Source organism: Leptosomus discolor, chromosome 5 (genome assembly GCF_034619465.1).
Source record: "Leptosomus discolor isolate bLepDis1 chromosome 5, bLepDis1.hap2, whole genome shotgun sequence".
Taxonomy (NCBI): domain Eukaryota; kingdom Metazoa; phylum Chordata; class Aves; order Leptosomiformes; family Leptosomidae; genus Leptosomus; species Leptosomus discolor.
The window spans coordinates 28,069,703-28,095,509 of NC_141395.1; the positions used below are offsets into that span (position 1 = coordinate 28,069,703).

The window sequence follows — 25,807 nt, forward strand, 5'->3', positions numbered from 1 at the left end:
ATTTAGTTCAGTTTTGTCAGAGATGGTGTTCAGATTTACTTTGTAAACTGCGAAAAAAGGAGGTTAAATTTATGGTATGTGTTTTATTTTTCTTTCTTCCATGCGTGACTCTCCAGTCTTTTACTTCTTGCTGCATTGGTTCAGCTGGTCAAAGAACAACAACTCCTCCTCCATCTCAGATACCAGATCCACCTTTTTCCTCCCCTATTATGCCCCATCGGACATCACTTGGGGGCATTCTCTCTACAGGGAGTTGGGGTGGGGTGCTTGGAAAACCAGAGCTCATCACCAAGATGATCTCAGCAGGGACTCAGGACAGTGAATGGGGATGTCCAACGTCTTTGGAGGGCCAACTTGGATCAGTTATCATCTTTCATGAAGCACTGCAGCCTGCTCAGGTGAAAGCATTATATTTAGCAGGTAAGTGGTGATTGTGCTGGTTTTAGTGGAATGAAAGGGATGAGTTATGGACAAGACCCCATTGAGATTTGCTCTACACAGGCACATAATGAAGATGTTACAATCCAGAAGAAGTGCAGAGCTGGCCTAAGTGAGAGTGCCTTATAACAAATAAGCTTAAAATGGAATAAATATTTAATGAAGTTTTATTTAAAATAATTATGTTTGCATGAGCTTATCTATTTATCATACGTACAGACCTGCCAAAAAGAAAATGTTAGGTAGTATTGTCAGTTCTAAGTTCATAATTTTTGCTACTGTTTGCCTACATGTGAGTTTACAGTTGAGATGCTAAAGTATTGCCTTTGTTTTGATAAGCCACTTGAAGGTAACTTATGCTTGTGTATTTTTCCACAAGAATCAATTAAAAATTAAGGGGTCATTTAAAAAACAAAATTCTGATAAGCTAGGTCTACAGTTCAGGTGTTAAGTTCCATAATGATTTGAGGTTGTTGATTAGCATAAAAACACTTCCATCATTTAAAGGAAATATTCTGTATTACTGAACAAAACTATCTTGAAGACTACTAATTTTCTGGACTTCTACACTTGATGACAAATATGAGATAGGTACTTGTAAAGACAGAAACTTCAGATCTGTTTAACTATTAAAAAAACCCTTTCTTTGTATCAGCCTTTTATCAAGACTGTGTTTCTTTTTAAGCAGACCCTATAGAAGGAATGATTTAGGTCGTAGAGGCTACTTCAAAGCATGTCTCAAATAGGTACTGATCAGTGTCCTATTTGTCGTTACAGCAAAGAATAGTCGTATAAAATTTGTGAAGGTCAACATTAATAGCCAGTGGACTCTGTATATATACTATATAATTTTTTTATATATATATATTTTATATTTATATACCCACTTTTTTTAATAGGTCCAAACTGTTTAACTCCGTGGAAGTCTCAAGAGGCTGAAGTAGCAGATCTCCCCAGTAAGGTGCTGCTTCATTATACACCAAAGGTATGAAACAATATATAATTTCTCTTTGATTACATGATGTGCAGGAATTTCAGAATATATTGAACAGATGAGCAAGCTATATTTACACTGTGGTTATTATGGGAAGATAAGGAGCAGTGAGAGCTTTCTTAAACTGTAGTCTTGTGCAAAGATAGCTGGTTTTGTTCCTGTTTGGCGAAAGGACAGAATTACATTGTATATTTGTGGATGTCAAATCTAAGATAACATATATGATGTTCCAGGGGTTCCAAATTGTTTAAATACTTTAAATTAAACACAATGGTACTAATTTCCTGAAACATAATATGCATCATTCAGAAATCTTACGTGTTCAAGGATCTATAACTTGTTTCCTAAATGATATTGTAGTCTCTTCATTTGTTTAACAGGCCTGCAGAAACCAAATTTGTCTTGATCTGTCTGCAAATCTTCTACATGGAAGACTGACTGGAAACAAAGTAGTGAACTGGGACATTAAGGTAAATGCATACTGAAGAAGCAGAACCTGATGTAAATATGACAGTGACTGTATACGTTCACCTAACTATTGAAATGGCAAAAGTTGTTACCATAATGCAAATGAGATTTAGCAGATACATGTTTTTCTAATGAGAATTAATGGGTTAATGCTGTAGCTGGAGTAGTATTACATTACTTTTATTGAGAATTTAGAAGGTGACTGCTCTTAATGTCATAGGTAATGCATTAAGATATTTTGTGGTAGCTGACTGCTCTTCATAACATGTTCAATCCCTGTGGTGTATTGAAAGCATTTTATCATTTTATCATCTCTAGGGGATTCTGTCATGGTTTTTTTGCAGTCTTGAACTCTGAATTAGATTAAGATTAGTAGGGTTAAGTTAACACTTGTGACTTTTGCGGTGTCAGTCCTATAAAAAAATATTATTATATTGCAGACTAACCAGCAGAAAACAAGGTGTAAAGTTAAAATATTACAAGATTATAGCATTTTTTAAAAAGAGATAAGTTAATCTAGTTATCTTTACTTTTGATTTGGAGTTGACAGGACTAGATGATCTCATAGTCCAAAAGCATCACTTCAGAGAGAACACCAAATATTCACTAAGTGTTATATCTTACTCTGCCTCTGCTATACACTAATTGTCCAATATTTTTTCCTTGTTGTTGGATACATTGGGATATCTGATTTGTACAGGCTATGCAAATCATCTTTGTTTAACTTTTGCTAGCAGTTGTAATCACAGCATTACTGCTGTATTAGTATTGGAGCTTAAAATTTACATTTTCTGGCTAAACCTGTTTCTAGTCTCCTGCTCAAACATTCCTTTAGAGTGAAATTGTACTATATTTTGGATTTTTTGTTGGTTTTTGGGTTTTGTTTTGTTTTTTAACTAACACATAGGGTCCTTACGCCCTTCTGGTTAATCAGTTGATTTCTTACTCTCATGCCACTGACAGTTCAGATCTGACTTGATACGATAGACTTAAAACTCACAATTTTGTGAGCTCATCACTGCTGATGAGATTTAGTATTAGTGATCTAGACTTCCTCAGTGCTTTACAAACAGACTATACCATTTAGGCAATTTACATGTCCATTAGATTTCTTCTGTGTAAAGTAGCAAATGGTCTTCTACTTGCTAGTTTGCGGAAAGGAAGAGGAAACCATGAAATGCGCGCCGGCTTGATAAATACCTTTGTGTACCTGTCTGCTTATTTGTTCCCTGATTGCTAACACATATTAATATCAAAAAATCAAAGTCAGGCTTAGCTCTGTGCATGAGGAAATCGTTATTTGCTGTGTCAGAGTTTGGTCCAGAATAAATAAGGGTTTATTTGTTTTAAATTTAGATGGAATACATCCAATTCTATTTTCTAGGGAGAATCTTTGATTAAGGGCTCTTAGCTTTGCAAAAAAATAAAATCCAAAGTCTGAGTGTAGAAAACGTTGGGTTTTTTTTTTTGTCTTGAGGAAAAATATATGAACAAAGAAATAGGAGCTGCTTTGGTTTAAGAACAGTGAACAATGAACTATACTAGCAAACTAATTAATGAGGAAATATTAAATTGAAGCTACATTGTGCATATGCGGACTTGAGGAGGTTAATGTTAAGAACATTCAGACACTTGCTAGTTAATTTTGCTATGGTACGAATAGTTTGAAAACACTGCGATTTGTTCTCTTCACCCAGTAGTGGGAAGAGGGGTGGGTGAGGAGTGTTTGTGTCTCTGGCTTAATGGGAAAGCATATTGTGGGTACAAGTTTTAAGAGACTCATTCATTAACAAAGATGATGGGGTTTAGCACCCTCTTGAGGACTAGAGTGAGGAAAAAACCGTAAGAGCTGATTCCAAGCTCATGAAGAGGCAAGTACAGCCTAGAAGCCACGACAGTTACTGCTGTCTGGTGGTTCAGACAAATTCTACTTTTCAACTTTAAGTTGGCTTCTGTTTCCAAAAGCTACAGGTTCGTGGTGCCTGTTGTTTTGCTCAACAAACATAGAAATCTTCATCCACGAGATAAATTTTGCAGATTTAAATGTTCAATTTTGTTAAATTCACCTTAATAAATGTGGTCTGGAAAGGGGGCATCATAAAGACACATGGAGCAGAGTAAGAACTGAAAAAGTAGAAAACGATGGAGAAGAAAAGTGTGATTTTTCTCCACTCGTTCCCAGCATTTCTGACTGCAAAGGGAGAGTGATATCCCATGTTGATAGACTGGCTTACAGGTTGCTGGGTTCTTTTAGCTGTTAAAATTTTACTACACAATAGGTTTCATTGGACTAATCTGGTCAATGGATAGATGTTGCTGGCTAGCTTGTGGAGACCTTGATTTTCTAAGTGGCATTGTAAATCGCGTCCTAGAAATCTTGTGATTTGAATATATGTTATACCTTACCGGAAGAAGCATTGTTTGAAGTCTCATGCTGTCCCTGCTTGTGAGGAGAGGGGAAAAAAGGGACCTTAGGAGACCTGAATTTTTAGAAATAGGCTTAAAATTGAAGTATGTCTAAATTTACTCTAAGAAAAAATATCAAATTTTGTTGCTTTTTAACTGCCTGAAATTGAAATCTTTCAGGAATGTGATTAGAGCACAGATGTGTATAATCTTTCCTTATGCTTGCTGCAAGTAACTTAGAAATCAAAAAAATATGTTTTTCCTGTTTTTCAAGTATATTTAGCAGAAGATTCTAAGATTTGCATCCTTCACGATCCTGTGTTTATGTGGGGGGAGAGGGGGAAGGAAATGTAAAAATGCACTTTCCAAACAAGGTCTGACAGGAACGTATGTATGTAATTGCAGTGTCTAAAACTCTGGCAGCTCCATTGTTAAACACAGTGTTTTAAACTAGTTTCAAAGTGCCATGTGAAACACCGATTAATTTGTGAGTACGTAACATTCCTTGTTCTTGGAGTAAATTACATAGTTTAGGGGATTTTATTTATGGTGATGTTTTTCCTCCTTTTTATCTTGATTTAGGATATGATCAACTGTATTGGTGGAATAAATGTGTTGTTTCCATTGCTGGAGCAGATCAGTTTTCTTGGTGGACAGATGTCTGAGAAGTCTGAAGGGGAAGCTCTACCTCCAGAACTGGTTACTCCTGTAGAGGGAGACTGGGTGGTATTGTCATCCACAAAGGCATCAGGTAGGAAAGTACAGTTGAACTGAAATAATTTTTAAGCTTGATTTTAAAAGTCTTCCTTTGAAGTCATTTTATGATGTGCTGGCTTTTCCAGAGTACCTGGAAAAGCTGAGAGGCTTTTTCTATTGCTAGATGTCTGATGTGGAGACTGGGTACCAGGGATTCAGCATTATGTAAAATTAACTTAATAACATGTTTCAAATATAGCAGTGTTTAATAGCATTATTCTTCTTTATGTGATTTGCTAATGCATTAGTGTAAAAGTATGCAGTTTTTAAGTTTCTGTTCTGAAAAGTTGTTTCTGATTATTTTGAGAAATTGTTCAATGCGAAGCTTACTAATATCAATAGGAGGAGCTTTCCTACAACTTGAAGTGCTGGGTCAGACAGACACATGTAAACTTTGCAGCATCCGAGCAGTACTGTTTAGCCTTTAGCTGAACTTTTATTTTCTTAGGAAAATGTTCAGACGCCTACCCCTTCCACACAGGGACAGATTTTTAGTATTAAAATAAGGGGAAAAAAAAATGGAAAGGAAGCTTTAAGAATAGATTTTTAAAACCCATGCTAATACTGAGACTGAGCTTTGATCTCAACAGAAACTGCTGGGAAATCAGGCATCAGAAGGGAAAACAGCATTTTTTGTTTCAAATATGAAATGGTGGAGTAAAATAAAAAATATATATCTATATATAGATATATAGATATCTTTTTTTCTTTGTCTCTAATTTCTTGTGTATCATGGCTAGAAAGTGTCAGTTTGCCAATACAGAGGGAGAATAAATGCAGCATATGTAAACCACTGTAACTGGAAGAGAAGTTTGTAACCTACAGCCAGATGGGTGATGCAACTGAAGTCAGGACTGAAGTCACTTTGTTCTGGAGAGGCATGGAATGACTATGACTCTGCACTGGAAAAATCTAAAGGCAGCCTACAGCTAGGGAGCAAACAGAAAAGGAGTTGAGAAGCTCAGGAAACAGTGAGGAATATGAACACTTGATTTCACTTTTTCCGCTCCACTTTTATGCAGTGGTCCAACGCTAAAGCATGAGGCTTTTGCTACTGTTGTTCTGTTTTGCAGAAGCACGCCTGGAGAAGAACGTTGTTGCCACTTTCATCTTGATGATAAAACACTTCATTCAGAGACACCATGTGAATCAAGAAAATCTCATTCACTCCCATGGAGTTGCCACCCTTGGAGCCTTGTTACAAAAGGTGAACAAGTTTGAGAAACAACCTTTAGTAATGAATGTTATGGATGAGGTCCTGATTACTTTGAAACATTCTTAGTTTGGCCAGGATGCAAGGGTCATCAAAGGTCTCTGTAGTATATGCTTTTCTTTCTCATGTTTCTGAAGACAAAAAGGTGTGAGGAGTTAGTCTTGGTCTGCAAAGTGAAACGTGGTGTTTTGTCTTTTTTTTTTTTTCATGTTCTGCCTTTTTTGTTATAGGTACTGTGGTGTATGATTATTCAAACTAGACTGGTTTTGTGTTTCTTACATTGCTTTAATGGAAGCAGACATTGCTGTAGAAGATAAAAGAATCTCAAAATTTCATTTTAAGAAAAATTAAGTCTATTAGGTTATTCAATATTTTGAGTGCTAACACCTGTTGTTATTTTGAAAGGTGCCAAGCATCTTTATGGATGTCAATGTACTGATGGCTGTACAGTTGTTGATAGAACAAGTATCAGTAGAAAAGAACGTGCAGCTTTTGCAACAGATGTATCAACACTTACTTTTTGACTTCAGTATCTGGAACAGTGGAGACTTCCCCTTCAGAATTGGTGAGCTCTTGGACTTGGGCAGCTGCGCAAAGACACGATACTCTTCACTTGACATAAATCTTTATCTAGGTTCTAATAGAAAACTTTATATTGTAGGGCATATACAGTATCTTTCTACAATCATCAAAGACAGCAGAAGACTCTTCAGAAAGAAATATGGTGTGCAGTTTCTTCTAGACACACTCAGGATTTATTATGGGTATGAGTTTTACCTCTTCAAACTTCTTCTCATTTAACGTATATGGCTATTGTTTTTTTCCCCCTCATGCTCGTGAGAAAATTAATAAATAAAACAGCAGGTTGATTTTTGGTGGCTGATTTAATTTTCAAAATTGCATTAATTTTTTTTTTTACATTTGACTTCCTACTTTGACTTTAATTTTTGTGATAGGATTATATAAAATTTATGTCAATGATACTGGAAATGCTGGGAAAAGTCATTAAAATTACAAAATTGAAGGATAACTTACCAACAATACAAATTACCATTATGAAAAGACAGGGTGTTTATCATTTTAAGTTCTTTTATATCCTTGTAGAATTTAAAGTGGGACTTTTTTTAGAAATTAAAAATTTTAGCTTTTAGTCTTGTTGATTTAAGTCTGCTTATGAATATAGTTATGTCATTGAGGAAGATTGGCTAGTGACCTTGCTCTGTCCTTTAGAGGATGGGAGGAGGGAACCTGAAATCCTGACCTGTATCCGAATCAGTACACATCTATGTTTCAGGGCTTTTATAGATTTGGCAAGTCTGATCTACTATTGCTTGTTACTATTCAGTTGCCTTACTTCAGTAAAAATTGATAGTGTGTGCAATGATATCTTGGTAGATGAAAAAATACAAAACTAGCACAGTCAAATTGCTGTTAATGAGTCATGAAGAACTTCCTTAGGTTGCTTTTCCTGTGTGCTGGTGTATAGGAGTGGCTGTAAAGACAGTGATTTGGCTCCTGATGACCTGAGAACAATACGGACATCCCTCTATGGACTGATCAAGTACTTCCTGAGCAAAGGTGGAACACATGAAGAAATACAGAGCATCGTAGGATACATAGCTGCCACTAGTGAAGAGGAGCAGGTATCCAATATGGCATAAATTAATAGTTTAAACTGTACGTATTTTGGGTTTGCTTCTTGCTGCTTAGGAATCTTGTGTCTTCTGTGCTTAAAAGAGGGGGGAACAGAAAAGAAAAAGACTACAAGCAAAGTGTTACTTGATGCATGGTTCTGGAAACTTGACAAAGTGCTCTGCAGGTGGCCATGTTTTTGCCATGTTTTTTGGTTTTTTTTTTTTTCCCAAAGAGGGCCGAAAGCACATGATGTGTAATACTGCCCCAAGAAAAGTTCTCTTAGTTTACAAAACCAAATGAACTGGACTTCAGCTGATGAGAAGATGAAATGATGCAGTTTCTAGTTCGTAGACATCAGCAGAACTTGAACTTGCTTTGTAGCCCTAATTAGTTTGATAAGATGTTCTATATATAGAAAAAAAATGTATCAAAAAAATTTTAAATGTGGTAATACTGAGCAGGCAAAATGTCTATTTTATAACAAGCAAAGGGTACCATTTAGAAGCCAAGAAAACCTTCCCTAAACAGAGCATGAAGTATGAATGAACTGTGGATTAATTTAGTTGTCTTAATTTTGTAGCTTTGTGGAATTCTGGATGTTCTCTTCAGCCTGCTCCATTCCAGCCCAACCCCAGACCAGCTTTTTTTATTGCTTTTTGAACCAGGGAATGCTGATATTCTTTACGCTCTCTTATTGCATCAGAGATACTCTGACAGGCTTAGAGAACTTGTGTTCAAGGTAATCAATTGTATTATATGTTCTTAAAGTAATCAACTGAACATAAATTTGTATTTTTCAGTGATCTCACTGCAGAAATGAATGCAATTGCAAAGATAGTAGTCATCCAAGTTTTAATTTTTTTTTGCTCTGTTCTGTTAGCTAGATGTTATTGTTTACTGCCGTAGTCACAATGGAATTAGCGTTGTTGTGAAGTATTGGGATCTTAAAAAAAAAAAAAAAAAAAGTCCTGTTGTCTGGGTTACCTCACAGCGTAAACTTCAAAAACAGTGGACCAGCATGTTATGTCATACACAATTAAGTTTAAGAGGTCTGGATGCTACCTTGTGTTTATTTTGCATTTGTGTATACTTTTTCTTGCAGATTGTGGAAGAGATGCTGAAATGTACTAAAGTTTATGAACGTAGTAAGCACCGTATGAGACTCAGAGAAGTGGGATACTCTGGCCTGGGGCTCCTTCTGAATGAATCGCCAGTTACAGTTTCTCTTATTAAAAACCTTCTTAACCAAGTTCTGTATGCAGGTAATTGGCAAGTGTTGTGTCTACCATTAGTAAACTCCTGCTGCTCAGAGGTAAACACACTTGTTTTGTTCAGGAAGACCAGAGTTGTTACCTTAAGAGCTGTTCTGTTCAAAGTTCCCATTAGTCACAGCTAACGTTTTCTTAGTTCCCTGAAGTTTGTTCCCTTACTACCCCTGGGTGCAGAGGTGAACTCCAAGGCAATTTTTAATATTTAGCTGTTACATTCTCTTGCATGATACCGTTTGTGTTGTTTTTTCTTTCTCCCCTACAGATCCTGCTGTGAATTATAAAGATCTCATAGCTGTAGTGCATCTGGCTCATAGATCAGATATAAATGTGAGAGTGGTTATCTGTAGAAAGGTTAGTTGTCGTCTTTAAAACTGGAATGCTGTATTTTAAAGCCCATAAGCTGTACAGTGTGATATCTTAATTATTCATTTGAGACACAGTGGTGGTATTTGTTGCAGCTGCATTGTTTAGCAATGGCTTATGTTACAAATGAAGCCAATCTGTTACTTAATGTTGAATTTTGTCTATTCAAGTCCTTTTAAAAACCAAAACAAAAAAGCAAAGCCTCTGTCATGATTCTCAAACAGCTTGTATTTTCTACAGGTTAGAGATAGACTCCTTGAATTACTGAGTTTTCTCAAAGGATGGTTGAGACCATGATCAAAGTTTTGTTTGTGTTCTTAATATGTTATTTTGATAGAACATAGTGTGGTTCAAAAGACTGGTTGAGGATGCAGGGAAGAGATAAGGAAGAAGCAGTGGCTTTTTCCTAAACTTTCTCTCTGGCTTGTATCACTGGATTTAATAATACTGAATGTAGCAGTGAGGCACTGTATTGTCTTTTAAGGTTTCTCAAAGTGAAAAAAGTGAAACGATAATGTACACTTTCAGTAAGCTACTACTACTGCAGCTTGCTTAATTTTGTCTGTTTAATAGTTCCTAATCAAGCGTATTTTCTATTCTAGTTTTTCTTTTTTGGTAGTCTAGTGGCTGAATAAAATTACTTGTTGTGATAACTGGCTTTTGCAGGAATTGTTGCAGAAGAGTGGCTGAAATATGAGGATTTACCAATATGCTTTGATAGCTTCTCCCCTACTCCCGAGACCTTTTCTTTTTTTCTCAAATATATATTTCTAATGAGAAAAAATTTGTGGCTTGTTTACTTGTAATTAAATGATAGTGGCTCTTCTATGAGGTTCTGATAAAAAAAGTTGTAAGATCATAAAATGTCTAGTTGAAAAGCTAGCATGAATGCAGTTCAAAGCTTAAATTAATATGTAGATATGGGATATCTTCTTTTATCCTTAGGTTTTGCACCTTTTGCATTCTCAATTGGATGCAGCACAACAGATTTCTCAGCAGCTGGGCTGGCAGGACACTTTGGTTAGACTATTCCTGAAAGAAAACTCAGAGGTCCAGGTTGGCTTTAAAGAGAACAGGACTGATTCCTCAAGGGAAGAGGGAAAAAAGCCTCCTGCTGAAGAGCTTCAGAAACGTCAACCTGATAAGACAGAAGGAGACAAACCTGGCAGCTTTACATCTGTTAATGGTCTGTTTGATCAATGGAGTTTAGAAGACAACAAACCCCTGGATGTCTCTGATCATTTCTCTGTTATGCCACTGGAAGATGCATCCACAGCAGAGATGTCTTTTAGGTCGGAGGACCAAGAAGAATTGTGGCACAATAATCCTTCACATTTGAGTTTAGATCTGTCCAGTGTTGACTCTTATGAATTGACTGACATTGTGAATCAGATGACAGATAGCCAGCCCAGCACACCGTCACCTATAGAGAACACAAAACCATTTTCTGGGCAGCCTGACAAAGAGCTGGGTGTTACAAATGATGTGAGCTTCACTGCTGATCTATCTTTATTTGAAAACCAAGGAGTAAGTAATTCACTCCCTGTGTGGTTAGTTTTTTCAAATGTCTGCAATTCCTTTTTGATGTTTTTAATCATCTCCCTGACGTATAATTATTGTACTTTTTCCCCTGCCCCCATCTTCCAACAGAAGAGCAAACAACATAGCTCTTTTAGAGTGAGTAGGGGTACTTCCTGTTGTAATGTGTTGTCTGTTCTGGTTGTCTAGTTGGAATAGCTTTGATGTTGGAAAACAGAACAAACAAAAAAAACCCCAGCATGAACAAACAAAGAAAAAACTACACACTCCCCCTCCTCTTTCTCAGATTCTATATTTCTACATCCTTTATATAACAGAAGAGATGTGAAGAAGACTTGCTCTGAAAAAATCAAGGGTGGCTAAAGGTCAGGTTGAAATAACAATACAGAAGTCAAGTCAGTATGTATTACAACATACAAGCAAGCTGCAGTCTCTTATATTTGCATTTTTGTGTATTTAGCAATTGCACTTTAGACTGCAGAGTTTTCAAAAATGTTGAAACATGCAAGCATAGGGATTGTGATGAACAAGAAACGTTTTGAAGGTATTCTAGATGAGAAGCGCTGTAAATATTTCTTTTTTGTAGGGGGGTGATAATGAACTCATACAGTTGCTTACAGACATCCTACTGTGTATAATGTGGAAAGGCATTGAAAAATCTGATGATGATGCTTGGATTGAGAGAGGACAGGTGTTTTCTGCACTGACCAAACTGGGGATATCTAATGAGTTGCTGCGACCTTCTGATGAAATAAAACTCAAGTGAGTGTAGCATTCAAGAATGGGTTCTTTCATCCCTTTTGAGGAAAACCAGAAAAAGTAAGGGGCATTAGTGAAGCTGGGAAGGGGTGGGTGTTTCCCAACAAGATGTACTTTCCTTTGCTCTCTCTTCACATACTGTCAGAAGTATACTCTACTACCTGTCTGTAGTGTCATGTGGCCATAAGGTTTTGAAACTGTATCGCTGGTTTCATGAGCTTCTCTAAATCTCTTAACTTATTGGCCTATTGAGAAGACTGCAGACTAAGAGATTCAATTAAATACTTAATTGGATTTTTTTTAAAGCCACTTACACTTAGAACATGTAATAATTACTTTGGGATTTTGTTTTCCATGCAGCTTGCTGGAGAAGATGTTAGAATGGTCAGTCACTGATAACAGAGATTCAAAAGCACTCCCTACACATGCTGAAAATGCCTTCAAGCTCTTGCTAATTGTACAAGATTTCCTGCAGACAGAAGGACTAGTTAATTCAAATTTATGGACAGAAAAGGTACAGTGTCTGCATAATGGAAGTATTGTATATAGGTTGAAATACTAATGAAAAAGTTGTCAGCTTGGATATGGTCATCCCTTCTAGACATGTGTTTTTAAACTATAGATATTACAGAGTAACGGTTCACAGTGGAATGGATTAGATTACCCCTTAATGAATAAAAACGTGCAAATACTTACTACAGGGAATATAGTTAATTTTGCAAAATAAATAGGCCTGTAATAGTACTCTTTATTGAAAATCCGTGTCTCTTCAGACTGAAGAAATATTTAGAAAATGTAAGAGCTAATGAAAAAATGTCAGATTTTGCACTGTTTATTAGCATGTATGACTCATTGTGTGTGTCCTGAGTAAAAGACCAGCCAAAACACTGCTCTCAGTTGACAGCTGAGAAATGTCACTTCTGGGCTTTGACCTATACTGGAGTTCCAACGTAATTTTTTGCATATCATAGAATAGTTTGGGTTGGAAGGGACCTTTAAAGGCCATCTAATCCAGCCCCTCCTGCAGTGAGCGGGGACACCTTCCACTAAATCAAGTTGCTCAGAGCCCTGTCCAACCTAACCTTGAATGTTTCCAGGGATGGGGCTTCTGCCACCTCTGGGCAGCCTGTTCCATGTTTCACCACCCTTCTTGTAAAAGATTTCTTCCTTATCTAGTCTAAATCTACCCTTTTTTTAGTTTAAAACCATTACCCCTTGTCCCATGGCCAACAGGCCCCGCTAAAAAGAAATATATACAAATAGCTCAATTTTATATATCTGAGGAAGAAAATGACTAACAAACACAGGAAGTAGTAAGGTAAAGAAGCTTTCTGTCATCTGGCTGTTTCTCCTGCCTTCTTGACATACATGTTGTAGATGCCCATAATTTGCCTCAATGTTTATGTAATTTCTGGCTGTGGTCGTCTTTCATTGTCTGCATTGTCATTGCTTTTCCGTTTTTCAGGGCTAAAGGAGTTGTTATATGGAAACCATCATTATTTCACAATAAATCCTTAAAAAAGTCAGGATTTTTTAAGGCTACTTTTTTGAGGGGGAAAAAGAAGTGTAACATTAAGTCATCAACACAGTAATTCCTAAGCTGTTTTCTAAAATGCCTGCTTATAAGCTTAATCTTAAAGCTTTTAATTGTTTATTTTTTAAAAGTCTCTTCTTGGTAAAAGCTTTGCCTTCTGTTGTGATCTAGTTTTGTGAAATTTAATTAAAAATGAGATCTGAACTTCGGAGCAATGACAGTTGTGCTTGTTACCAACTGTGAATTGAAAATAATAGTACTTTCATAAACTGTCTTTCACTGTGCCTGGGGAGAATTTAAAGCACTGTCATATTCTAAGCTTTCAGTCTGCCACAAAAGCATTCATGTGATTCTGAGGCTTAACAACAGAATGATTTTTACATTTGAGTAATTTATTAGGGAATGTATCAAGATATATTAGTTTTAAGCAAACATGTCTGAATAGTGAAATGTGCCATTTGCTTTGTGAATACCTACCTTTCACAAGGTTTGTATCACTTCTAGTATTGAAATACTGACAGAAAGGAGTGCCTCTGAATTTTTTTTTTTTCTGAATTTTTTAAAAGACATTAATTGTTATTACGAAGTTTCAAGCACTTCACTGAATCAGATATTCATGAAAGAAGCCTTGTTTACCATCTCAGGACACTGTGCATATTGCTGGTAAATTATACTGGCATTGCACTCAAATCTTATAAAATATAAAGCAAAAGAAATAAAATCCTCTATATACTGAACCCGGAAATTGCAAGTTTCGTATGTGTGCTATTAATAATAGTGTCTTTTCAATTGTAGTAATCCTGCTCGTGAAGTCTTTAACTTTTCTAAGGAAGTAGCTTTTATTGGAGCTAAATTATAGGAAAAACATAAGCATGTATACTGTATGGTGGTTTTGGCTTTATTCTGGGAAGATACTTGAGTTAACGTACAGGCTAGGTAGATTTTTTTGTAGTCAGGAATTGTTTCAAATTACTGGTTTAACTTCAGTGTTCTGGGATAATTTTCTGGGTTTGGGTAGGTTAAAAGTGTGAACACAGCCTCTTCTTCAGCTCTATGAAATTATTGTGTCTCCAGCTGGAGTAGCTGTTCTTAATTTTATTTCATACAAATCTTCTGTTTGTACAATAGCTCTTGGAAGAACTAGTGACTCTTATGGATAGCTTGTCGGTCTGGTACTCTACTGGCCTGGAAGCAGTCAGGCTTTCACAGGTGCAAGTCCAGTTGCTCCTTGGATTCATTGCACAGGATAACTTACAGGTTTGTTGGAAATTCCTGCCAGTGGTACTGTGTTTTAAGTGCATGTTTGATGTAACTGTTGTGGTTTGTGGGGGAGCTTCTCACACCAGTGAGCAGACCGATGGTAGTCCTTCATTCTTCTATAGGGAAGGTGTTTTATTGGCTCTCACCATTTGCAAATTTACTCTACAGTCCTGTCAATGTGCGCTTCCTGAGCATGAGAAAGAGGTAGAGGGCAAGCTGTTTGAAGATGGGACTATGTAGGCACTAGTGGCAGTAAGGTAGTGATTCTGATCTTGACTTTTTGTTTCTACTGTAAAATACATTTGTTAGTGTTTCAGTTTTACATACATTAAGTGCACGTGAACCTGGACAGTTCTGCCGAACTGACATTTGGAACAAAGTTAGCAGAGCTGTGCCTGGAATATGAGCCCTTCAGTAAAGCCAGGATTCTTAGTTTTGGGTTGTGATTGTCTTAATGCAGCTTTGTGACTTTGGGGTTGCTGTTGACTCAGGTTTGGTCATCACAGGTTGAATAAGTGATCAGTGCCCATATTTGATGCATGTGTGCCTTCAGGCTGCCTGGGATGCAGCCAGAATATGTACATACTACTGTGCTAAAAAGATAGGTGCTCAGAATTACTGGTTTCAGAATTTCATTCATTTTTTGTTGTTTGTCTGTGTAGGTCTGTGCTATGGCAGCAGCCAAACTAAATACCCTCCTTCAGACCAAAGTAATTGAGAGTCAGCCTGAAGCATGCTACCTCTTGGGGAAGTTGGAAGGCATCTTGAGTAGATCAATTGAAGAGAAGACAGAAACTTACTCATTTTTGATTCCCCTTGTTCGGACATTGGTATCCAAGATATATGAACTTCTGTTCATGAATCTGCATCTCCCTTCATTGCCTCCTACCAATGGCAGCCCATCTTTCTTTGAGGACTTTCAAGAATACTGCAGTTCTGATGAGTGGCAAGTTTATATTGACAAATATGTAAGTAGTAGAATCTTTTTGTGATTTTTTTTTTTTTTCCTCCTCTCTTTAGCCATGAAAGCAGAGGAACTCATTCAGAAATCACATTGTGCTTCTTGTTTTGTTTTGGTGGAACCAGATTATTCCAAATATGAAGCAATATGAAGAGAATTCCTTCAGACATGATCACGAGCAGATGGCACTTTATTGGAAAGACTGTTATGAAGCATTTATGGTGAACATGCACAAGCGAGACCGAGAGAGAGGGGAAAGTAAGCTTAAATTTCAGGTGAGCGAGTGCGAGTTTCTCTTAGAAGAACTGTCTCAGGAGTTGCTGTCTAAAAGACTGAATTCCAGAGTGATACAATTCAAGTTATTGCAAGCAGGTTGTTTTAAGATTTTATGGGCAGTGTGACTCTATACACTCGTAGGGTATACTTTTTAATTCTGTTATTTCTATTGAAGATTCTTACCTGTAAGCAGTGTTATTTCGGGACAGTAGGCCTTTCTCACAGTACAGCAACCTAGAATTATGCTCAGCTGTAAGCTGCATCTTCTTTTACTCTGATTTATGTTTTGAATTATTAAAACCTTTTCTCCATTATGAGGTGAGTCAGTGTGATGTATTTTTTTTTTAGCCTTACTTCAATACAGTAAAAACATTTAAAAAAGTGAACAGTTCCTATGTAATATGCAGAAAAATTGTTTCTGAACTGACCTTTCTGTATAAGGTCCAGTCTCAGTTTAAGCATTAGAGTTAAACTGGTAATTAAAGCAATCATAGCTAAGTTACATTTCTCTTGTTTCCCTTTGTCATCTTAATAAGGATCCTTGTAGTAAGTCTTTTTTGTTTAGGTAGCTAAAAGAAGAATATATTGATTCACATTCTAGAATTCAAGTATTTAAAGAAAAATCCTTCCTATGATAAGATTTCCTATACTGACTAATGATGAAAAATTACTTTCATATGGATTCAGCATTGGTAATGCTTTCTTCACATCTTTAAGTCAAAGTTTGTCACCATTTCTTCCAGTATTAAGCTTTCTAGAATTTCTCTTGTAAGCATTACCTTAAACTTTCAGAAGTTTTTAGTACTAAACTCTTTTTTTTATTATCTTTTTCCTTCTTAATTTATGAGAATTCTTGCAAGCCACAAAACTGTATTTTCAAAGGTCAGAGTTATTTCAGTGCTACATTTTTTTTTTAATGTTCTTTCAGGAGCATTTTGTGGAACCGTTCAGCAGAAAGGCTCGACAGGAAAATCTGCGGTACAACAGTGTGCTGAAGCAACTTAATAGTCAACACACAGCTACTCTGAGACAGTGGAGAGCCGCCCAGCTTTACTTGTTCTCTGAACGTGGTCCTTGGTCTGAAATGTAAGAGTGAAGTCTTAAATTGAACTGTACGTGACTTAGTTTCACATGGTTAGAACCTTGTCAAATTGACTCTGATAGCCATTCTTGAGATGTGAAGTTAATGTTGAGTGCATCTTTTATAATGTTTTCTGCACTTAATTATCAAAATGCAAAGTTTGAAGTGTAATGCTGAGCTGGTTACCTGGATTTTCTTGCAAGTAACAAATAAAAATTGGTTCTCAATGAAGTGATTGCAAAAGCTTTTTGAGAGATCCTATGGATCAGTGGTTCTGTTGGACAAGAGAGAATAGTCTTGTTAGTAAAGACTTTGAATTTTTAGGTATGAAGCTGATGTCAATTTAAAAGACTACATTTTGAGACTACATTTTGCCTCTTCTGGGGAGGTTCTGGCTAAAGATATTTTTTAAGTTTTCATTAACTGAAAGGGTGTAAACAATTTGATGTGTTTCAGTAGAAAATAAATACTGTGTAGAAAGTGCTTTAGGACGATCAGAGCTGCAGTGTGAAATATAAAACTAAGATGCAGTTTATTGCTTTTACGTTTTGCAGCGTACAACTGGCTGACCAGTATTTTCCTAAATACTCTTTTGTAATCCATTCTTTACCTTCTTTTAACTGTTTTTGTGAATACTCTTTGTTTTACTAGGAAACAACATCCTATTCACTGGAAGCTTTCAAATGTGGAAAACTTTTCACGTATGAGACTTAAACTAGTGCAAAATTACAACTTCAACTCTCATCAGGATGCTAGTGACCTGAGAGATAATTTAGGTAAAGTTGTATTTGCCATTTCACTTGGGATTCTTCAGTCTTTACTGAAGAAAGATACACACTTTACTCTTTGTATTTATGATTCAATGTATGGTAGACACTTAAATCTTGATTTTTCTTTATTTTCTGTATGGTAAGATATGTAACACAATAGTGGTGTTTCAACCTGAAATAGCATCTACCTACTAAATAGAATTCATTACCCCTGGTTCATTCAAATGTGTAATTTTGTTGCCAAAAAAAAAAAAACCCAAACCAGTTAAAGAACTCCTTTGTCTTAAAATAAGCAGTCACATAGCTTTCTTGAATAAGATTGTTTTTTTTTTTCAAGAAAAGGAAACAATGAGGTCAGAGTAAGCAGGCAGTATCTTTTTAAAACCTTTTAGAGCTTATGATTAAGATGTGTAGATAACCAAGTGCTCTGTTTCAGAAGTGTGCCAAACAGCTGAGTTGGTGGTGTAAACTGTTCTTTAAGTAGGTGCATTGGATATCAAGACTCAAACCAAAAAATAATGCTTTAGAAACCCAAGTCAACAAAAAACAAATGCAGTGTATTTCCACGAAATTGGCACGCTTTAACAGCGTCTGGCAGACCACTGCAAAATATTCTATTGGAAATGTCCACATCAGAATTCAGTTTAAAATTTTCTAACGTGTTTATGTCTTCCATTTATACTGTTATGATCTGACGTATTTCCATGTAGTTTAGGGAGTATTTTTAGTGTTCTGCTTGCCCCTAAAGTATTTAAGAAGTCTGGTTGCTTCTTACTCAGTTAAACCCCACGTTCAACAGTAGAAGATACACTCAGTAGTTTAGCTTTCCAAAAGTGTTGTAGCAAAAAAATTTCTGAACTGAAAAGTGTGTTTATGATAGGTGTGCACCAGACACAACCCTCTAGTGAGTCTCTGCTTCTGGAGGTGGTGAAGCAGGTGAAAGTGAGTGACTTGGAAGATGATGTTCTTGAACTACCGGAAGAAGACACAGCAGCCGGTTCTAATTTGTAAGTACAGCAAGAACAGTTGAAATTTGTTGCAGCCTCTTGTTTTTATACTTCAAGGGAGGTCAAGTCCATTGTGTCCGAGACTGAAATTTTAAGCCTGAAGAGCAATGCTATGAAATGGTGTTTGGTAGTCTAGTCTGAAATATCCAAGACTGCTGATGGAAGTAGCTTCATATTATCATTTATGTTGTACTTTTAATGCGATTCAAATTTGATTCTTTCCTAACCTGTACGCTTTACTGAGTACCTAAGCAACAGTATAATCTACCCAACCCTGTAACACTTAGTGGTATTTTTGTAGGGATGAGAAGGACGAGCAAAGTCAGAAAGAAAAGCTAATATTGTCTGAAGACTGTGAACTCATTACAGTAATTGATGTGATACCTGGCAGGCTGGAAATCACTACCCAGCACATCTATTTCTTTGATGGTAGCATTGAAAAAGAGGAAGGTGAGCATGATCAGTATCTCTTTCTTTTCAGTGCAGTTCAGCATTCTGTTTTTAGTAAGCCAAGTTTGATTTTATTTGAGAGTAAGTACCTAATTGTGAATAGACAAGCTGCAGATCTGTACTTAAATTTAATATTGTACTTGGTGGTCAGTGGCTGGCTGATCCCTTCAGAATCAAGAATCTGGAACTGTACTTGCTGAGCTGTTAAATGGATTCACTATTCTTACTATTTCTTAAAATTAACTATATATAAAAAAAAGAAGTTTTCTGACTAAAAAAATGTTGTTACCCCTAATTTGCTGCTTAAATGGCACCTCCCTGTTCTCCCTGACAAATAATGTTTCACTCATACATTGATTAAAATGTAGTAGCAAGTAATGATTAATAAATAGGAGTATGTAAATGTTAACCAGGTATATTAATTTAGTGAACTTTTGTAGAATATGCACAGTTAAGTATGAAAACAGAGAACAGAAATGTTTGACCAATAGTGGTAAAATTTTCAAAACCAGTATATCAAGAAGTTGGCCTTTTGGGAATTCTAAACAAACAAAAGCTTCTATTTGAGCCTATTTAAGAAAGCAAAAGGGTTTGGTTCATATTTTTTGTCAACAGAATACATTTGTAATGTCTCCTTGATCAGAAAACAAAACCAAATTCTACACTCCATCAGATATTTCCTGCTGCCTCTTTCAGCAAAACAATAGCTGAGGTTAATAATATTTTCCTAGCAAAATGGTTCATCGTGCCCCATATAAAATTTGCCTTTTCTAAGAATAACTCTAAGTGATTGGAAATGATGCTGCATTATGTTGATATGAAAAGTTTTTGATATATTCCAAGTCACTAATCAAAGTACTTTTCCTAGGGGTAGGTTTTGATTTCAAATGGCAGCTTTCTCAAATTCGAGAGATACATTTGCGTCGGTACAACCTGAGGAGGTCAGCTTTGGAGATCTTCCTTACAGATCAAACCAACTATTTCCTTAACTTCAATAAGGAGGTACGGGTTTCCCAAATTTCCTTGATTTGTATAATTAGCACAACTGTCAAGTTTAAGTTCACTTGTCATGTAAAATTTGAGTCTGGTGTCTTTCATAATACTGTAACACTAATAGCAAAAGGTTTGCTAGGTATAGCTGTTATGGGAAACTAGACTGCAGTCTGTAAAACCTCAGCCTGGCATCTAGAAACTGAATAATTGTGAAAAGATCGATGAACAAAGATTCTTCTTTTTCCTCTCTCCCCCTGCCCCACAGGGGGCAATTCAAAAAAAATTGAATAAAATAAATAATTTTATTCAACTAAAATTGTATCAGTAGTAATCTAAATATCTTGAAGTCCACACGTCTTTTTAAGTATTCTGAGCAAATTAATTACAAAGCAAAGGAGACTTTATATTTTACCACAGGACTGGAAATCACTGCTATTTCTATATTCCATGGTTTAGGATTAGTGAACTTCCCCACCCCCTGCCCCGGATAATGTCAGTGATCCTTTCTATGTGGGACTAAAATAAATATCAGAACTTGGGGTGAGTTACATACTAGTAGGTCCGTTTATGAATAGTTCCTATAAAATGTTGTGTCGGGGGGGTTTTTTGTTTGTTTTGTATTTTTTTTAAGTAAATAAATCTTTGCAATAGTTTTGTAGGGAAAACATTGATGTAACTTTATTTGAACAGCAGCAGTATTTCCTAGAAGACTTCTGTGGCAATAATGATTTTCTGTGTAACATCTACACACAAAAAAACCCCCCACAAAACCAAACAAACTTCATAGCATGTTGTCTTTATATCCTGTGACTGAAGGACGTCATGTTCGTCTGTATCCAAACGTTCTATGCAGCAAGAGATAGAAGCATTTAAAAATGTTGGGGATGTTGTTTACTTCTCAGCTTCAATCTCCAGAATAATTTTTTTGTTAATGTTGTTTTCTAACAGGTACGAAACAAAGTATATAGTCGAATATTGTCACTGCGTTCTCCAAATATTTCTGGGACCAGATCTCCGCAGGAACTTTTTAAAGCTTCAGGTTTGATGCAGGTATGAGACTTAAGCATTTAATAGTCTAGAGCATTCCTATGCTTCTTGAAAGAGTCCTGGAAGATCCTGGACTACTGATTTTACTTTTGTTTTCCCTAGTGTTTAGATGGCAACTGCCAACTTCTGTACCCTCACTCTGACCCCTGTGCTTTCACATGGGTATTTTTAGAATTACCATGTTTTGTGTTTACAGTCAGTGATGTATGGATAGAACCAGGCTCTGTTGATGTGATTATGACCAGTGTTCCAACAAGAATGGAAAATGTAGCAGACTTGCTTCTGGTTTTAGTCCGTGATCTTGAGTGCACATTTTTGAGCTTCTTTCAGTACATGTGCAAATAATTTTCCCTGCTACTTTTCATGATGGGGCTTTCAACAAAGCCATGTGAAGATTAAGCAGGAAATATGGTCTTAAAAGAATTAGTAATAGTGGTGTAAAAGGATAATGTCAAAATGTCTGTATAACCCTAAACAGGGATAATTTTTTTTTAATATAGTAAATGTATTTTTATCTTCCATCTCTTTATGCCACAATTATTATTTTCGCTGTGAGAGGAAGCTTTACAAAGGACTTTTAAAATATTGGAAATACTTTGTTTTTTCTTTGTTTCCTTAATGACAAAAACTATCATGTATATTTATGAAGGGAAAATACTGTCTGTAGTGAAATGTTTCCATCACACTACAGACAGATATTGAACCCTTCTGAACACAACTCTGTCTGTTCTTTGATTTAAAATATAGTGGAGCAAAGGCGCAAGGACAATATTAGTTCACTTGTTTCTGTACCATTAACCAATGGGAGAATAATTTATAAATAAATTTGGGCTTTAGAACTTTAATGGATTTCAAAGTTCTGTTCCCCTTTTTCTCAGTACCCATTTACCCATCTTTTTGTTTCTTTCATCTCTCCTTTTTTTTATTCTGAGGCTGCTAGTTGTCTGCTGCTCTGTATTTAAAACAGTACTGGCATCAACCAGGGACATGATTTCAATGAAACATAGGTAGCACAGTCACTGAATCAAAGGGAAAATAAACTTTATTAGGAAAAATTAAATTCGGACTTTCATGCCATTCTTACAGTCACGTGGCTTTCACTTGCCAATACTATCCTCTGGCAGGTAAGTACTGACAAGACATCTAATTTACAATAGTGGTATCTTTGATATAGTGACTTTTGTCAGTTATGGTTACTATTGTAACTTTTTTTTGTCCTTCAGAAATGGGTGAATAGAGAAATATCCAACTTTGACTACCTTATTCAGCTGAACACAATGGCAGGACGAACTTACAATGACCTTGCTCAATATCCTGTGGTAATTAAAAAAATGAATTTTTTAATTTTTGCCAAAGATATGTGCGTTTTCCATTTTGAAAGATGGATTCTTAATTTCAATTTGATCTTTGACTCTTTCTTTTTCTTTTTTTTTTTTTTAGTTCCCTTGGATTTTACGAGATTATACTTCAGAAGAACTGGACCTGAATAATCCTGCAGTCTTTAGGGATCTGTCTAAACCCATAGGGGTGGTAAATGAAAAGAATGCTAAGGCTGTGAAAGAGAAGTATGTATTTGAACACTCAGTTATATTTCTCTATCTTTTCTGAGGCTCCAGGCAAATGACGTATTTTAAAACTAAAGTTGTGGCAGTGAAATTTTTAAAAGCTAGTTTTATAACATCACAGATGCATTTGCAAAGGTTGTTATTCCTGCTACATTCAGATTAGTTAGCTTATACTGCTAGGACTGAAAGGACAAAACTTACTGTTGTAAATTTTCAGTTGTTTCTCAGATGTAAAGATAAAAAACTGAAAGGCTATAGAAACAATTTAATGGCCCAGCAGCTTGAAGAGACATACTGTGTCCCATGTCTGCTTGAAGACAAGGAACGTGAAATCATACTGATGAGTTGAGCTGCCTGTGCTGAGAGGTAGCATTGGTCCTAAATCTGTGCTTCCTGCTCTCTTTTCAAGCATAGATTATTATCTTTGGAAAAAAAATACCACTCAGTGACTTCTAGCAACTTCTCTTTAGGTAGGAATGACAAGCACTTACACCCACACATCAGTGTAGCAATCCTTCCTTTTTCGCTAGCACGGAGAGTGAGTGTGCACTACCCTACCAGATTGCACTTGTCGGGCAGCTTCCAAAACCAACTTTTTTTCTGAAAACTTGGAACATGGAGAATTTTCTTTGAATGATTAGGCTCTATCCTGACTATAATCAAATTGGTTCTCTAGCAGTGTGTTCAACTATGACTTCTCTTACTAGCCTTGTGACGCTGAGGAAGATGTTGGCTGGATGTTGGCATAGTACTGTAGACAGTTTGCCTGTAGAAAAGGAAATGGGCATGAGTGTTGAATCTCTCTTCTGCATCCTGACACAGTTGCATATGCACACTCTTTTAAATTTTTTTTAAAAAATGTTGCAGGAAACTGTCACTCAATAATAAATATTCAGCTTAGTGATGTGGTTTTTTTTTTTTCTGTTGTATAAAGTCATGTTAAATCAGGCCTGTCTTGTCCTTTATCCAGTTTCTGACAGCTGATAGCAAATGCCTAGGGAAAAGTATAAGAACAGGTATGCACAAGCTTCATCTGGGTACCTGTCTGTCTTTCAGCAGTCTTTTGCTTAGGGACTTTCCAAGTCAGAATTGGAATCCTTATGTTTAATAGAGCTGAATGTATTTTTCTCTTACACGTTGCTGTGATGATTTCTTTTGAATCCTTTCCTCCAATAAGTATAATCCACATGTAAACCAGCTGTAGTGCTCAGTATTTGTAAAGATTTTATTTTTTTAGATATGAGAATTTCGAAGATCCCCTTGGGATAATTGACAAATTTCACTATGGGACACATTACTCAAATGCTGCTGGTGTCATGCACTACCTCATTCGGGTAGAACCTTTCACAACACTTCACATCCAGCTTCAGAGTGGCAGGTATGCTGTGAGCAAATAAACCCCTTTTTTCTTCCTTGTTATTTTACTGAGGAAATCATCAGTCTGACCTGAGTTTTCTGATCCACAGATTTGACTGTGCTGACAGGCAGTTCCACTCTATTCCTGCTACCTGGCAGGCGCTTATGGACAACCCCAATGATGTCAAGGAGCTTATCCCAGAGTTCTTCTACTTCCCAGAGTTCCTGGAGAATCAAAATGGTAAACTGACTACTCAGAATATTCTCATAGAAAACTGTTCTTGTATTCTTCAGAAAAGAATTTTTACAACCATTTGTGAATGCTGTGGAACACTTCTTATTTAAGCTTTATAGTGTGCTTCTAGAAATTACTGTAGTCATCATGCTGCCTTCAAACTGTTTAACGAAGACACCAGTTGTGTTAAGCGGCAGCCTGATCGTTGTTTCAGATTCACACTGGGGGCTTAAGGATGGCTATTAAATAGTGTTGTTTACCTAATACAAAATATCAGAGATTTTAATTTTGATATTTGAAAAAGTTAGCAATAGTTAATACTGATTAAATAGTTAGCAAAAGTTAATACCAATTAATTAATACTCTTTTTACTGGGTTCATTGGATATAGTTTGGACATCTTCAAACATGAAGTCTTTTATTTGTAGTAGGCAACCAGCATATTTTTTGCTTGTTATTGTTACCTTCCAATGCAGTGTTAAATCACCTGATTTTAGAGCTATGTAAGGTTTCAGTACCCATCAGAAGAAGGGGCAGGGGAAAGCTGTTTCACTCCTATATAATACTGATTCAAAATACACCGTCCTGAATTCCGATTTGAGATTCCTAGCCATTTTTTAATTCACGTTTATTGCATACGGAATTATTTCTCTACCTATTAGACAATTTAAAAATGGATTTGTGTGTTTGTGCTGTTGCTAGTTTATACTCTACTAGAGTTCCAAGTTACAAAAATTGGAAACAGCCAAGTCACTCTTTCAAAAGTCATTTAAGTGTTTAGAGTTGTTCTAATGAAAGCTGGTGGGATTTAAGACTTCTTGAAAGCCTTGATTCTACAGTCATTTAAACCTACAAGTAACTTGCTTCTTATGAATAACCTCGTTTAAATGTTTTAGACTCTTAATCCTGGTAAAACAAAGCAAATGCGGTTAAGTTTACAGGTAGGTGTGCAAATAATTAATGCTACTTTTAAGGTTGGGATTTCAGATTCAAAGTCGTTTAAGTGCTTTGGACAATTGTTAGCCTGTATCATTTAACATTTTAAACATTCAGAACAGAACTTGCCCTCCTGTGTCAGTGGTACGGTTATTGGAGATTTACATTAAGAATTTTTCAGTAACCTTCCCTTGCACTGAGAAAAGCACACTTTTTAATCTTTACTGAGAAATCCAGATATTTGGGGGTTTTTTTGTAGTAACTTTTAAAATTCTCCAAATTATTCACTAGGTTTTAATTTAGGTCAGCTTCAAATATCCAAAGAGATGGTAAATGATGTTGTTCTCCCGAAATGGGCCCACTCCCCAGAAGACTTCATTTATAAACACAGGAAGGCTCTGGTAAGGTGATATTTGTCTGTGTAAAGTAATGATAAAGTACACCCACACATTGACAGTGTGGCTTAAGTGTAAAATACTGGGACTACATTCGAGC

The 25,807-nt window shown here is 36.2% G+C and overlaps 1 protein-coding gene across 3 annotated transcripts in view; it reads left to right on the forward strand.

Annotated features, from left to right (window-relative positions):
* NBEAL1 (neurobeachin like 1) overlaps positions 1-25,807 on the forward strand; it is an 89,253-nt gene that overhangs the window by 44,023 nt on the left and 19,423 nt on the right. For all 3 annotated transcript variants that reach the window (XM_086465298.1, XM_086465300.1, XM_086465299.1), the window contains 28 exons: positions 117-420; positions 1,338-1,423; positions 1,813-1,902; positions 4,889-5,057; positions 6,136-6,269; positions 6,681-6,840; positions 6,937-7,039; positions 7,762-7,918; positions 8,491-8,649; positions 9,013-9,172; positions 9,444-9,532; positions 10,490-11,071; positions 11,670-11,845; positions 12,203-12,356; positions 14,505-14,633; positions 15,299-15,604; positions 15,723-15,872; positions 16,802-16,959; positions 17,606-17,730; positions 18,605-18,731; positions 19,033-19,181; positions 20,050-20,183; positions 21,123-21,224; positions 22,445-22,540; positions 22,662-22,786; positions 24,024-24,164; positions 24,253-24,383; positions 25,604-25,713. In XM_086465298.1, coding sequence (XP_086321424.1) covers positions 117-420; positions 1,338-1,423; positions 1,813-1,902; positions 4,889-5,057; positions 6,136-6,269; positions 6,681-6,840; positions 6,937-7,039; positions 7,762-7,918; positions 8,491-8,649; positions 9,013-9,172; positions 9,444-9,532; positions 10,490-11,071; positions 11,670-11,845; positions 12,203-12,356; positions 14,505-14,633; positions 15,299-15,604; positions 15,723-15,872; positions 16,802-16,959; positions 17,606-17,730; positions 18,605-18,731; positions 19,033-19,181; positions 20,050-20,183; positions 21,123-21,224; positions 22,445-22,540; positions 22,662-22,786; positions 24,024-24,164; positions 24,253-24,383; positions 25,604-25,713 — 4,506 coding nt within the window. The remainder of the gene's footprint in view (positions 1-116; positions 421-1,337; positions 1,424-1,812; positions 1,903-4,888; positions 5,058-6,135; positions 6,270-6,680; positions 6,841-6,936; positions 7,040-7,761; positions 7,919-8,490; positions 8,650-9,012; positions 9,173-9,443; positions 9,533-10,489; positions 11,072-11,669; positions 11,846-12,202; positions 12,357-14,504; positions 14,634-15,298; positions 15,605-15,722; positions 15,873-16,801; positions 16,960-17,605; positions 17,731-18,604; positions 18,732-19,032; positions 19,182-20,049; positions 20,184-21,122; positions 21,225-22,444; positions 22,541-22,661; positions 22,787-24,023; positions 24,165-24,252; positions 24,384-25,603; positions 25,714-25,807) is intronic.